General features: G+C 39.5%; 1 protein-coding gene across 2 annotated transcripts in view; it reads right to left on the minus strand.

Annotated features, from left to right (window-relative positions):
- Positions 1-5,291: 5,291 nt before the first annotated feature.
- Positions 5,292-15,281, minus strand: part of cep131 (centrosomal protein 131) — a 129,982-nt gene continuing 119,992 nt past the window's right edge. For both annotated transcript variants that reach the window (XM_043714980.2, XM_043714979.2), the window contains 3 exons: positions 9,301-9,497; positions 8,084-8,144; positions 5,292-5,734 (listed from right to left, as the gene is read on the minus strand). In XM_043714980.2, the coding sequence (XP_043570915.1) occupies positions 5,663-5,734; positions 8,084-8,144; positions 9,301-9,497 (330 nt within the window). In that variant the 3' untranslated portion in view covers positions 5,292-5,662. The remainder of the gene's footprint in view (positions 5,735-8,083; positions 8,145-9,300; positions 9,498-15,281) is intronic.

Below are 15,281 nucleotides of genomic sequence, written 5' to 3' on the forward strand. Positions count from 1 at the left end.
TAAAGCAGCCCTAATAAAACTGAAGTTGTTATAATCAGGTGAGGAGGCATAATTAGCTCTCCTCTTTCTAATATTCTCACAGTCAGTGGCATCAAATATTTTAAAGTATTTTTTTAAGCATGTAGTTTTCATTCTTCCATTAAATGTAGCTGACCAGATCAAAATGAAGGAGAGCCACTGCCAAGACTTTGAATAAGAGAGTGGAATTTTATTACCTGCTAAACCAGAGGATAATGAGAAAATGTGACATCAAACACAAACACAAGTAATAACAATTTAAAAACTAGGATGGAGCAGATGGATGGTGTCTATACAGATAGGAAAGGCAAAGGCAGCCACAAAGGCAGTTTGTATAGCCCTTGAGTTGACAGATGGTTACTCTGCAGTGGCAAACATCATGAATAACATTGATTTCTTGACAAAACAATGGTTTTCCAGTTGCTTTTTTCCCCAGAATTAGTTTCTGAGCTTGATATGTAGGGAAGAACTTGCAGTATCCTAGCTGAACGTCCACTTGGCTTCTTTCCTCTTTTGCTGATCCAAGGTTGCTGTTGGTACACACTTCCTTTGCAGATTCTGATGTCTGTGTCATTGCTAGATAGTTATAAGCTGTATTTTACCTCTCAACATATGTGAATTTATCACACAAGTGTGAGTAAAACAAGAGATGCAAATTTCTTTACATAGCATCTTGTTTAATATGGTAATATTGATGCAGCCAGCTTTATATCTTTAAATTTGATTTGCTTGAGCTTGTCAGGAGAATGCAGCAACCATTTTCAGTCAGTTGTTTTTATTAAATAATCATTTGAGCTTATGACTCCAGTATTAAAGTCAATGTATTACAATTGAATACTGATAGTCTATTTTCATTATGATCATAACAAAATCAATGGGAATAAAACTCTGAACTAGCTGGAATTATAAACTGCTCAAAATAAGTCAAGTGAATTTGTTGGACAAAGAACATCCCTACCCGAGGACTTTGTTTTGGTTAATCAGGTCAGGGTCCTAGCCTAACCATCTTCAAATGTTTCATCAATGACCTTCTCCCCATCATACAGTCAGAAATAGGGATTTTGACTGATGTTTTCAAGGTGTTCAATATTATACATAATTTCTCAGACAGTTGAGCAATCCATACCTATAGGTAGCAAGACTTCATCAACATTCACTTTATGCCACTGTGTGACAAGTAATGTACTACACAAGTGTCAGATAATTGCCATCTCCAAAAATAAAAGCAAGTCTACTTACTTTTCTTTACATTCAACAGCATTACAATCCCTGAACTGCCCCACCATTAAAATGCCGGGGCACCAATAATCAAACTTAATAAGACCAGCCAAGTAAATAATGTGGTTACACAAGTCTGGGCATTCTGTGGCAAGCAGAAATTTCATCCAATTATATATTCAGACGACCTGAAACTTTTGTCTTCAGGTGCTGACATAAACTCTGCTCCCTCATCATCAATTCCACCCCAATTCCTGACAACTCCGTGAGGCTGACCTAGATGGTTTGGAACCTTAATGCCACATTTGACCCTGTGTTGAACTATAAAACACAAATTAACCCCAATACTAAGATGGCCACATCCACCTGAGTAGCATGGTGTGATTCCGTCCCTGTCTCGATTCACCTTCTCACTAACTCTAGATCCAGTCATCTCAATCCTACCTGGTCAGCTCCCCACGGTCTACCTTCCAGAAACACGTCATCTAAAACGGTTTCCTTATCCTAACCTGTGCCACACATTGTTTGCTCATCCTCCTGTACTTGCCAATCTACTTTAGTTCCTGTTAAGCAGTAATTTTAAAATTTGCATTCTTGTGTTTTAATCTCTTCATTTCCTCCAGTCAACAACCCTAAGATTTCTGCACTCTCCTAATTATTTTCAGATTCCCCAATTTTAATTGCTCTGATACTGGTAGCCATGACTTCAGCTGTTAAGGACCAATGCTCTGGAACTCTGTCCCTAAACCTCCCGTTTTACCTTTAAGATGGTCTTTGACGACTCCTTTGACCTTCTAATATCGCCACATGTGGATTGGTGCCAAATATAACACACTAACAGTTCTCTGAAGCATCTTGGGATATTTTGTCAAACATTGTTATATAAATACAAGTTGTTGTTGAGTGGCTCATTTCCTTAGTAGCCAAAGCCTTGCCACCATTTCCAAGATATAAATCAGGGGAGGTGATGGAATACTCTCCATTTGCCTGGGTGAGTGCAACTTCATAACAATCAAACACTTTGAAAGCATTCAGGCCAATGCAGCCATTTCATTGGCACCCTATCCATCCCTTAAACATGTTGTCTAGTACAAACTTGTACCATCTACAAGATTAACACTGAAATCCGTACTTTTGTTTATTTCCTCAAAGGATATGGAGTTGCTGATCAGACTAGCATTTAATGATTATCTGTATCCGCCCTTGAAACGGTGGTGAATCAGGATGGTGAGAGATTTGGAGGTGGTCAAGGCTCCTCAAAAGCATCTCCCAAACCCATGACCTTTCGTTTAGAAGGACAAAGGTAGCAACCATATGAAAACACTACCCGCTCCAAGTCCCCTCAAGACCACACACCATCCTGACTTATGACCATAACACCATAAGAAACAGGAACAGAAGTAGGCTGTTTGGTCCCTTGAGCTTGTTCCACCGTTCAATGGGACCATGGCTGATCTAACACTCCTCACATCCACTATCCTGTCTTTCACCATAACACTTGATTCACCTATTGATCAAAAATCGATCTATCTCAGTTTTAAATAGACTCCAGGACTCTGCCACCACAGCTCTCTGTGACAATGAGTTCCAAAGACATTCAACCATCAGAGAGGAAAGTCCTCCTCATCTCAGCCTTAAATTGGCATCCCTTAATTCTGAGGCTATGTCCACTGGTCCTAGACCCTCCTATGGGGGAAGCCATCTCTCAGTATTTACCCTGTCAAGTCCCTAAAGAATCTTATATGTTTCAATGAGATCACCTCACTTCCTCTAAATTCAAATGAGTAGAGTCCCAAGTTGTTTGACTTTTGCTCAATTACACAATCCTTCCATACCAGGGAGCATCCTAATTTCTGAACTATCTCCATTGTACCTCCAAGGGTGGCATGGTGGCTCAATGGTTAGCACTGCTGCCTCACAGCACCAGGAATCTGGGTTCAATTCTACCCTCGGGCAACTGTCTGTGTGGAGTTTGCACATTCTCCCTGTGCCTGCTCAGGTTCCCTCCCTCAATCCAAAGATATGCAGGTTAGGCTGATTGGCCATGCTAAAGTACCCGTAGTGACCAAGATGTGCAGGCTTGGTTGAATAGCAATGGGAAATGCAGGATTACAGAGACAGGAGGTGGGTCTGGGCAGGATGCTCTTTGGAGGGTTGGTGTGGACACAAAAGGTCAAATGGCCTGCTTCCACACTGTAGGGATTCTACGATGATTGTAATAATATATTATCTTAATATGAAGACCAATACTGCTTAGAGTATGCCAGATGTGATCTCACCAGGCACCCTGTATAGTTGCAAAAAGACTTCCCTACTGTATTATTCCAACTCCCTTGAAATAAGGGCCAACATTTCATTAGCATTCCTGATTACCTGCTGCCCCTGTGTGTTAGCTTTCTGTGTTTTTTGCACAGGTACTCCAAGTTCCTGTGAGGTACAGCTTTCTGCAGCTTTTTGTCCATTTAAATAAAACATTTTGAGGGTCACTGGACCCAAAATGTTAACTCTAATTTCTCTTCACAGATGCTGTCAGACCTGCCAAGTTTTTACAGCAACATCTGTTTTTGTTTCTGTAAATAATACATTGTTCTTTGGTTCTCCCTTCCAAAATGAACAACTTCATATTTTCCCACATTATATTGTATTAGCCAACTTAGGTAACCTGTGAACTTCTTTCTGTAAACTGTTTGTATCCCTCTCATAAGCCCACCTTTCCACCTATTTTTGACTTAAATGTATATCACTGTTCCTTCGCTGATGTGTCAAAACCCTGGAACTCCTGGCCAAAGAGCAAAGTGGAAACAGCCACACCACACAACTGTAGTGGTTCAGGGAGGCAGCTCCAAATACATTGAGGGTGTACACACAGTACAATTAAGATCAGCACAGTAGCTTGTGTCATTTTCTACTGTACCTATCACAGAATGATGTCACATGGTCAATCCTCAGTATATTGAATCATCTGCTGCCCTGGAAGTTGTCGTGTACCACAGTGCTCCACAATACTGCTGCTGCTGTCAGGAATGAAATAAAACTTGGCAGGGCTACCCAGCAAGAAAGAAGCTCTGGACCAGCTACAACAGATGTGATTGGAAAGTAAAATATGGTAGATACTGGAAATCTGAAACAAATGCAGAAAATGCTCAAGAAACTCAGCAGTTGCTGATCAAAGACACCGTGGAGTGTGGGGGTCATAGTGGAGTGCAGGTAGACATTAGTGAAGGCGGTGTTTGGTATGCTTGCCTATGCTGGTCAGAGTATTGAGTATAGGTGTTGGGAGGTCATGTTGTAGCTGTACAGGACATTGGTTAGGCCAGTGGAATATTGCGTTCAATTCTGGTCTCCCTCCTACAAGAAAGATGTTGCACAACTTGAAAGGGTTCAGCAATGATTTACAAGAACGTTGCCAGGGTTAGAGGGTTTGAGCTATAGGAAGAAGCTGAATAGGTGGGACTATTTTATTTGAAACATTAGAGGCTGACCTTATAGAAGTTTATAAAATCATGAAGGGCTTGGATAGGGTAAATAGCCAAGGCCTTTTCCCCAGGGAGAGGAAGTCCAAAACTATAGGGCATAGGTTAATGGTGAGAGGGGAAAGATTAAAAAGGGGCCTAAGGAGCAACTTTTTCATAGAGAGGTTGATGAATGTATGGAGTGAGCTGCCAGAGGAAGTGGTGGAGGCTGGCACAATTACAACATTTAAAAGACATCTGGATGGGTACATGAATAGAAACGACTTAGAGGATATGGGCCAAATGCTGGCAAATGGGACTAAATTAACTTAGGATATTTGGTCGGCATGGACGAGTTGGACCAAAGGGTCTGTTACCATGCTGTATATCTCTATGACTCTATGACTAAGCCTGGCAGCATCTGTGGCAAGAGAAACTCAGCTAATGTTCTGATTCTGATATGACTCTTCTTCAGATGTGGTTTGTTTAGAAATAATTAGATTGTGGGGAAAAAGCTTTATTGGCAGTTATTTATCAGTTTAATTGGCACAGAATTTCTTGAATTCAAGTAAGTGTTTCCAACCAAAATGAAACAAAAGTGGGTCAAAGAAAAGAGTCATTTAATTACAAGAGATTTTGTGCAATAATGAAACTAATTGAAACGCTTTATAAATTCTGTCATGCTAAACATTACAGCTAACATACAAAATAAGGGCTGCAATTTGAGAAAAATATTACGATACATAATGTAGAAAAATAAAAAAAAGTTTTTTAAAAAAGACCATTTAGCTAAAATGTTTGATTTGGACAGTTAAACTACATGAGATTATTGATCAAAAACAAACATTAAATTAATTCTGTTGGCATTTGCACAAATCATGACACTTGCGCATCTCACTTATGCAACTCGACGGTGCAAATACTCGCAGCGTGAGGTTTATGGTCTCATCAGTCTGCTTTAATGGTCTCCATGTTCATTTGCCAATGAGTTGCTTTCTTTGTTGTTCAAGCAGGGCTTCAAGATGATCAGCTCTTTTATGTGCTGCCTAAACACAGAAAAATGATGATGCACAAGAATTAAAAATAGTTTCTTGCCAAAATGTAATGAACATTTGAAAATAGCTTGAAAGCAATTAACTGCAGTGTTCAGTGACTAAAGGGCTAGTTTCTGCAGCTTTATATAATATTAGTGACACTCTGCATCATTGTAGGTTAAGGAAAGTTTTCAAATCATAATTCATGACCCCTCTCAGCACAAAGACCTGTATGAGGCTAAGCCAGTTGTGAATGAAATCTTCACAGTTTCTCACATAAAGGGCAACAAATTTCAAAAGCCTGGCAGCCGGTGATACTAGTGCATGTGTTCACTGAATTTACAGTACAGAATCAAACCATCTGGTGTCACTTTCCAATATTTCTACTTCTTTTATTTAATTTTAGCCTATCAATATATCCTTCCATTCCATTTTCTAGAGTTCCTTTAGATTCAGCTATGCAATTCAACTCAACTGCTTAATGTGGTTGCAAGTTCCAGATTTAGACCTCTCTAAGTAAATCAGGTAAGGGTATCCTGGGTTACAGATAGGTGACTATAAATCAAGATGCAGATGAAACAAACACAGAAATAGCTGGAAAATTCAATGAATCTGGCAGCATCTCTGGAGAGAAAGTACAGTCAATGTTTCTGATCCAGTGACCCTTCCTCAGATGCAGGGTTTTTTTTTTACTTCATGGAATATTGGAATTGGCTTGAAGGGCTGTAAAACTAACTCTTGTTTCTCTGGATCTTCAAATATCATTTATTTTATAGTCCTAAGTCTCAAACAACAAAAGACACACATTCCAATTGGCATTGCTATAAAGATGTAATCAATTACAACTGAAATTAATTGAATTAACAATAGCATAGGACTGAGAGTTTCATATGTCAGTAAATGCATACACTGCTGGATGAATGAATATGGGCTGGTTTCGAGGCAACTGGAACCAGGCAAATGTAACTTCCATGCCCAAACAGTAACATGTAAACTTCTTCAAGATTTTATAATGAAGTTGTTTGAAAATGTTTGCCCTGATTAGCAACGAACTCAATACCTCAAGGATCTCTTTAAATTAGATTCTTCAGAGCTACAAGGTCCATAAATGCAGGTTACAACTTAGAATACCAACTGGCAGATATTGGAAGGCAACTGATTGAATCATGCAAGTGGGGATGGTCTACAAGAAATTTAAAAGAAAATGAAAACAAAACACCTCCTATGCTGGAAATCCGAAATAAAAACTGACAATACTAAAGACACTGGGCAGGTTGGACAGTAGGTGTGGAGAGTGAAACAAAGTTAATGTTTCAAGCTCAATCTGACTCTTCTTCGTACAGGAAGGACAGTCATATCAGACTTGAAATGTTAACTCTGTTTTTCTCTCCATGAATGCTGCCAGACTGACTGAGTTTCTCCAAATTTGAGATATAATCTAGTTACATGGTAATTCAAGAAGGGGAGTGAATGAGGACTAGGTCAAAATTTCAGTTATTCCATAACCCAAGCAAGACTGAATTCTAGCAAGTGAAGATATAATTAGCAAGTTGCTTCTATTTTTGAGCACCATTTAAAAAGTAGCCCATTCAGGGCTTCACACATATGGGGAAGCCAGAAAACCAACATCAGAACTGAGAAAATTAGGGAAAAGCTTCACAGGTAATGATACTTAATAAGCATGCTTTTCCCTCCTAAGGTGCTTGTGAATTGGTACCACCAAAGTCAATTATCAATCAAATGTTAATTTGCTGTGTTGGTAAGGAAGATCCCGGAGGTAGAAAGGTCCTGAGCGTGTCTAGCAGATTTACTTAGTGGTGTGAAACCCTAGTGCTAGGAGTTGGCAGCCAAGGTACTCAATCAAATCCAACATTAAACCAGTTAATGAGGTGGCCAAGGCCATTGTTATTACTGGATAAGGATGACAGTGCATTTAGAAACAAAGATGGAATTAAGGTCAACTGCAAAAATTTAAACATAGTAGTCCTTCATTCAAACTGAATAAAAATTCTGATCCCAACTAGAAATTGAGCAGGTTAAATTTGATACGTTATATTTTCGAGGTAAATCAGAAAGGAGGGAATAGTTACATTGTGGTGGAGGTTGCATATTGGTATACAAAAATATGACAGTATACATTAACATCACGAAACATTCTTTTAAGGCAGGTCGTTGCACTTTTAAAATATCTCAGAACTAAGGCAGCACAACAGCAAATGCAATGACTGATTGAAATTTGAAAGTCTGACAAAAACGTTACCAAATGTCACCGATTTTGTATGCTTCAATTTAAGTACTCAGTGACAATTTTGAAAGTAGGTGAGAAACTAAATGCTTAGCTATTTTAAAGTAAATACTCACTTCGTATTGTTTTCGAAGATTATTCACCGCTTCTTCTTTCTTTACTATTGCTACTTTTACTCTATGATAAAAAAAATCATAACATGACTGCCAAGCAAGGTGAAGGAGTTTTGAAACAACATTTCAGCCAGTAAACTATAACACCAAAAAGGTCCTGATGAAAACCTTCCTTTTCTAGGGCAGCACAGTGGCTAGCACTGGTGCTCACAATGCCAGGGACCCAGGTTCGATTCCAGCCTTGGGTGACTGTCTGTGTGGAGTTTGCACATTCTCCCTGTGTCTGCGTGGGTTTCCACTGGGTGCTCCTGTTCCTCCTGCAATCCAAAGATGTGCAGGCCAGGTGAATTGGCCATGCTAAATTGCCCACAGTGTTAGGCGCATTAGTCAGAGGGGAATGGGTCTGCATGGGTACTCTTCAGAGGATTGGTGTGGACCTGTTGGGCCGAAGGGCCTGTTTCCACAATATAGGGAATCTAATCTAAAATTAAACTCTCCATTGCAGATGTTAATTGAGCTGCTGTTACATCTAGAGTACAGCACACAAACAAGTCATTTGGTTTAGCTCCATTTGAACTTCCTGTTTCATCCAATCTTATTGAAAAAGAACTGTCATCCTTTTTCATTCAGTGTCCCTTTAAATGCATCTAAACCTTTAACTTCACCTACTTGTGGTTGTGAATTTTACATTCTCATAAAGTGCTGTCTCCTGAATTTCTGATTGGATTTATTGGCAATTATCTTATCTTTATGGCACCTATTTTTGGTCTCCAGCACAAGTGTAATCATTTGCCTTTGTCTATCAACAAACCTTTTCATAATCTTAAAGATCCACATTAGATCATCTGTCACTTCTTTCCAGTGCAAACAGCTTCAGCCTGCTCAGATTTTTGTGTTAAGCATGAATTTTCAGTTCTGGTGTTTCTTTTTATGACCCTTTCTGCCACCTGCTCTGTGCCCCTTTATAACATGCAACTAGAATTGTATATTAAACTGCAAATGTGGACAAACCAAAGAGCAAATGGAGTTGAATGTAACTTGTTTGCTTTTCAATTCCATCCCTCTAGGAGATATTGCACATGTAATCGGCATCACTAATATATTACAAATTGTGAAGAATTACTTGCCAAAGAACAGGGCTTCATTATATTTTCATATTCATGTTCAAACATTAATCTGGATTTGGACTATCCCGATAATCTAAAGAATGTGCATCGTACCTTTTATGCACCTCTTCCAGCTCATCTTCCTTTTCCTTAGTGATTCGTTCCACTTCCAAACGATGACGTGCTCTCATCTCAGACATCTCTGTCTTTAACCGCTTGTTTTCTTCCTCTGTGCTGACTAATCGGTCTGCAAACTCTTGACGAATTACTTCTGCTAAACTGTTTCTCTCTTCTGTAAGTCTGTCATTGATCTGGTTCCAAAATGTAAATGACAATAAATTGTACAAACTCTTTAAAGTCCAAAGGGATTTCTTTATTAATTTACAGATAATCATAATGAAAGTCTCCTATTTGTTTTTAATTTTTAAAAGGATAAATTAATAAATTGGTTCTTGCATATTTTGTTACAAGCAGTATTACTAAGAATGTGGAACTGAAGCAACATCAAACACATTGGGACCAGCTCTTGGAAGCTCACTTGACATGTCCCCATTCCAAAAGTACTTCCTAGGAGGAAAATGCAAGCAGTAAAATAGTAAGGTAGGTATAATGGTCCAACCAGGATAGCTACAATAGGACAGGAACTTTGTTATATTTTATACTTTTGGCAGATGAAACCTTGTTGTGACAAGTTGCCTGTGTAATGCATAAGATTCTGAACCAGACAACTTGGAAAATTACTGTTCTTTCAGAGATTAACTGTCCTACGTTAGTCATAGTGTCATACAGCATGAAAACAGACTCTTCGTTCCAACCAGTCCATGTCAAACATAATTCCAAACTAAACTAGTACCCCCGCCTGCTCCTGGGCCACTTCCCTCCAAACCTAACCTATTCGTGTATCCATTGAAATGTCTTTTAAATGTTGTAACTGCACCCATATTCATCACTTCCTCAGCAAGTTCATCCCACACCCAAACCACCCTGTGCAAAAAAAATTGCCTCTTATGTTTTTTTAAATCTCGCTGCTCTCACCTTAAAAATGTCCTGATGAAGGGCTCCTGCCCGAAACATCGATTTTCCTGCTCCTTGGATGCTGCCTGACCTGCTGTGCTTTTTCAGCACCACTCTAATCTTAAAAATGTGCCCCCTTTCTTGAAATTCTCCCATCTTTCAGAAAAGACAACTACGATCAATTCTATTTATACCTTGTCATTATTTTATAAACTTCTATCAGGTCATCTCTCAGCCTCCCATGTTCCACCAAGAAAAGTCGCAGCCTATCCAGCCTTTTGTCATAACTCAAATCTGTTGGCCTTGTTTCAGTTGTACTGCTTGACTGTGACTCAAAAAAGATTGTTGCTTCAAGCCACATACCAGAGACTTAACTATGTAAGCTAAGCTTAAGTTTCAGAAGAGTATACAGGGAACACTACACTGTTGGAAATTCTGTTTCCTTGAGGAGATGATAGTCCAGGCCTTGTCAAATGTTTCAAGGGATGGGGGAGGAAACTTAAGTTGTTGCAGAGCTCACACCATGAGCGAAAAATGAAAACGTAAAAGGAGATCCTCTTCTTTCTTCTAGTGGTTTCAATTGCTTTCATGAACCAGTCCAACAATTTTCAAGTTCATTCCTCTCCCCATGGCCTGAGTCATCCACTGAGGATTCAGTTGATCAAAACACTGAGGCAACATGAGGGAATTTTTGAGTGTACTTTATGTAAATTGTACTATTTTACCACTTCTCTTTTTACTATAGACAAAGAAGAACAAAGAACAAAGGAAATTTACAGCCCAGGAACACGCCCTATGCCCTTCCAAGCCTCAGCCGATCCAAATCCAGTGTCTAACCTTATCACCCAATTCCTAAGTATCTGTATTCCTCTGCTCCCCACCAACTCATGCATTTATCCAGGCACATCTTAAATGAATCTACTGTGCCTGCCCCTACCTCTGCTGGCAACGCATTCCAGATGCCCACACCCTCTGTGTGAAGTACTTGCCGTGTGTATCCCCCTTAAACTTTCCACCTTTCACCTTGAACACGTGACCTCTCATTATTGAATCCTTCACCCCGGGAAAGGCTTATTTCTATCTATACCCTTCATGATTTTGTAGACCTCAATCAGGTCCTCCCTCAAACTCCTTTTCTCTAATGAAAACAGTCCTAACCTACTCACCCTTTCTTCATTGCTAGCACCTTCCATACCAGGCAACATCCTCATAAAGCTTCTCTGTACCCTCTCCAAAGCAACCACATCCTTTTGGTAATGCGGTGACCAGAAGTGTACACAGTAGTCTAAGTGCAACCGAACCAAAATCTTGTACAATTTTAACATGACCTGCCAGCTCTTATACTCAGTACCCCGTCCGATGAAGGCAAGCATACCATATGCCTTCTTGACCACTCTATCTACCTGTCCAGCCACTTTCAAGGTACAATGGACCTGAATTCCCAGATCTCTTTGCTCATCAACTTTTCCTAAGGCTCCTCCATTTACAATACAGTTCACTCTAGAATTAGACTTCCCAATATGTATCACCTCACATTTGCCTGGATTGAACTCCATCTGCCATTTCTCCGCCCAACTCTCCAGTCTATCTATATTCTCCTGTATTCTTTTATAGTCCCCTATGCTTTCTGCTACTCCACCAATCTTCATGGTCGTCTGCAAACTTACTAATCAGACCAACAATGCCCTCTTCCAGATCATTTATGTATCTGATCCCTGTGGATCAGCACTGGTCATCTTTCTCCATTTCGAGAAGTTCCCTGCAACTACTCTCTGTCTCCTGTTGCTCAGCCAGTTCTTTATCCACCTCGCTAGAACACCCTGCACACCATGTGACTTCACTTTCTCCTATAGTTTACTATGTGGCCCTTATCAAACACCTTACTGAAGTCCATGTATATGACATCTACAGCCCTTCCTTCATCGACTAAGTTGGTAAGGCACGATTTCCCCCACCGTGTTGCCTATCACTGATAAGCCCATTCTTTTCCAAATATAAATAGATTTTATCCCTCAGTACCTTTTCTAGCAACTTTCCCACCAATAACATCAGGCTCATGGGTCTGTAGTTACCAGGAATATCCCACTACCCTTCTTATACAGGGGGACAACATGAGCAATCCTCCAATCCTCCGGCACCTCACCTGTGTTTAAGGATGCTACAAAGACAATAATGTTGAAAATGAATCTCTAGCAATCATCTGTTTTTCAGCATTTACTTTCTAATCAGAGATGAGGCAATTTGCTAAAATGTCTGATGAAACATTGTAAAGATACTTTAAAAATTTGGGATTTCCAGCAGTATCAAGAACATCAATACACAGGCATGTAATAGTTCCATTGGGTCTTAGGGCAGTTCCCCCAAAGGGAAAAAGTCCACCCCACAAATTTTATCTTTGTCAATTAATAGTGAGTATTATTACTAACGTTACCTTACTATCAATCATACAAATATTTTAGGACAAAGAGCTTTTCCAGTAATTATGTGCTGATATTCTTCATTACCAGCACTAATTACTCAATATCTTTTTTTTCAAAATTTGTCAATATTTTCTCATGCTGAGACAGACACTCTAAACTCCCAAGTTCCTGCTCCTCATCTCCTGGTTTCTGCTAGCATTTAAATTTAATTTGGGTCTCTACCCCAGCTTCAGTGTTTCAGTAACAGTAATTGAGTCAGAAGGTTGTAGGTTTAAAGGTCACTGCAAAGAACAGACCACATATCCCAGATTAACATTCCAGCAAAGTACTGAGGGATTGTTGAATTGATGAAAGATCTAATTTTCAGGTAAGCCTTTAAAAACAAAGAACAAGTTATCTATTCAAATAGGCAGAAGAGTTTCTTTGTCACTGTTCAGAAAAATAAAGTTAGGGAATTTTTCCATTTCTTAATTAATATTTTTTCTCAGCCAACAAATTTCTACAAGGAACTCAGCTCCTGATTTCCCAAACATATTCAAGACTCAAGTTGGGAGTATGATGGAATGCTCTCCACTTGCCTTGATGGGTACAGCTCCAACAATATTCAAGAAGCTTGACACCATCCAGGACAGAGCAATCCTCTTGATTGGCACCACATCCACAAACATCCTCCGCATCCACCACCAATATTGGTTGTTTCATTCACAAGATACACTGTACAACTCATTCTTAGATCATAGGTCTAAATATCTAGGTTCTTTTCTCAAAACCCTTTCCAAAACTCACTATCAAGGTTCCTTTAAGAACACCTTCCAAATTCCATCACCTTTATCAATTAGAAGGAAAAGGGCAGCAGATGCATGGCAACACCATCTTCAAGATCTTCTCCAATTTACACGTCATCCTGATGTTTAAACACACTGCTATCCCTTCACTGTCACTGTGTCAAAAACATGAAACGTGCTCCTTAACAGCATTGTGAAAATATCTACTCCAGCTGAACAGCAGTAGTTCAAGAAGGCAGCTCATTGCATTATTTCGAAGGTAATTAGGGATGGGCAATAAATATCAGCCCAGACCAGGATGCTGAAATCCTGTGAGTAAATACAAAGAAAAATAACACAGCCATTAAAAAAATAGGTTTATCCCATTGGCTTGTGAGATTTTGCTGCACAAAGGTATAAACTCATGTTTGGCTGTAGCACACAGTGATCATAGGTCAGAAGGCACACATTGGCTGTGAAGTGTGTTGTGAAAATGTGAAGTTCCAAACCACACTAGATCAAAACTGATAATTCCCTGTCAGTTTGTATGTGCATTATTTCTTTTTTTAGTACAAAGTTTGCACACTGGCATTTTCTTAGCCCACATTTCAAAACCAGGGGAAATGTAAGCTTCACCACACCAGAACACTCATCATGTTAGTTTAAGATTGCACACAGAATAGCATTTAGCCATCATAAGAAGTGGAATCATTACAGAAAAGGTGAGCCCTTAGACATACTTGAGGAGATGGGAATTTATAAAATATGAATGCTTAATATTTAAACATACAGGGACCTACAGATTTTCCTAACGAGGTCTGGGTTTGCTCATTTTTCAAAACCACATAACAAGTCACTGACAACAGGAATTGTGTCCAGAGATAGGAAAGAACTAGGAAATAATTACCTGAGATTGTCAGTGCTCTGTTATGCTTTATGTTTTCTTGAAATGAAAATGCCTTTACCAAAACTCTTAATATTCTAATAATAAATTACAAAAATATAAGAACTCTGACTCATTAACTGATGGATATCTGAATGTCTTCCTAAATCCTGGCCAAATTGTTTAAGCATTGTTGTTGAAAATTAGTGAGCTAATGTTAACACCAACAACTGTATCTCTCTTTGAGCTGTAAAGATTCAGGATTTATTGACTACTTGCTTCAATTAGCAAATGAATTGAATATTCCCAGGAGAACCACTGCTACCGATTACTATGAAAACAATGTCAAGCAAAGCTGGTGGCAAAAAAAAAGAGAGGTGACAGTAATAAGCAAATTCAGTGAAGGGTTAGAATTAAGATTTCCAAATTGCATTTGAAGAAAAACAAAACACTCTTAGAAAGATGGTATGATAGAAAAAGGCAAATAGGATTACACAAGCTATTTAGTGAAACTTATACATGCTGGTGTTTGTGCTTCAAATGAAACACTACTCTACAATGGGCCTGCTATGTGGATGACACCTTTGTCATCAGAACAAATTCAAGGAAACGTACAATATCATGAACAACATCCTTACTGGCATACATTCCAGCAAAGAGGAAGAGAACAATAACAGACTCCCCTTCCAAGATGTTACAGTGGAACGTACATTCAATGGAGAACTGCAGACCAGTGTCTGCAGGAGAGCAACACACACAGACCAGACACTCAACTACAGGAACAATCATCCAAACACCCACAAACGGAGCTGCATCAACTCCCCCTCCCACTCTGGCAAGGACATACAGGTCCTGGGCCTCCTCCATTGAACCCTAACCACCCACTGCCTGGAGGAAGAACACCTCATCTTCCACCTTAGGAACCCTCCAACCACACGGGATCAATATGGATTTCACCAGTTTCCTCATTTGCCCCCACCCCACCTTATCCCAGTTCCAACCTTCCAACTCAGC

This window comes from Chiloscyllium plagiosum, unplaced genomic scaffold (genome assembly GCF_037043375.1).
Source record: "Chiloscyllium plagiosum isolate Xiang-an unplaced genomic scaffold, Cpla_swu_hap1 HiC_scaffold_25, whole genome shotgun sequence".
In the NCBI taxonomy this organism is placed as follows: Eukaryota; Metazoa; Chordata; class Chondrichthyes; order Orectolobiformes; family Hemiscylliidae; genus Chiloscyllium; species Chiloscyllium plagiosum.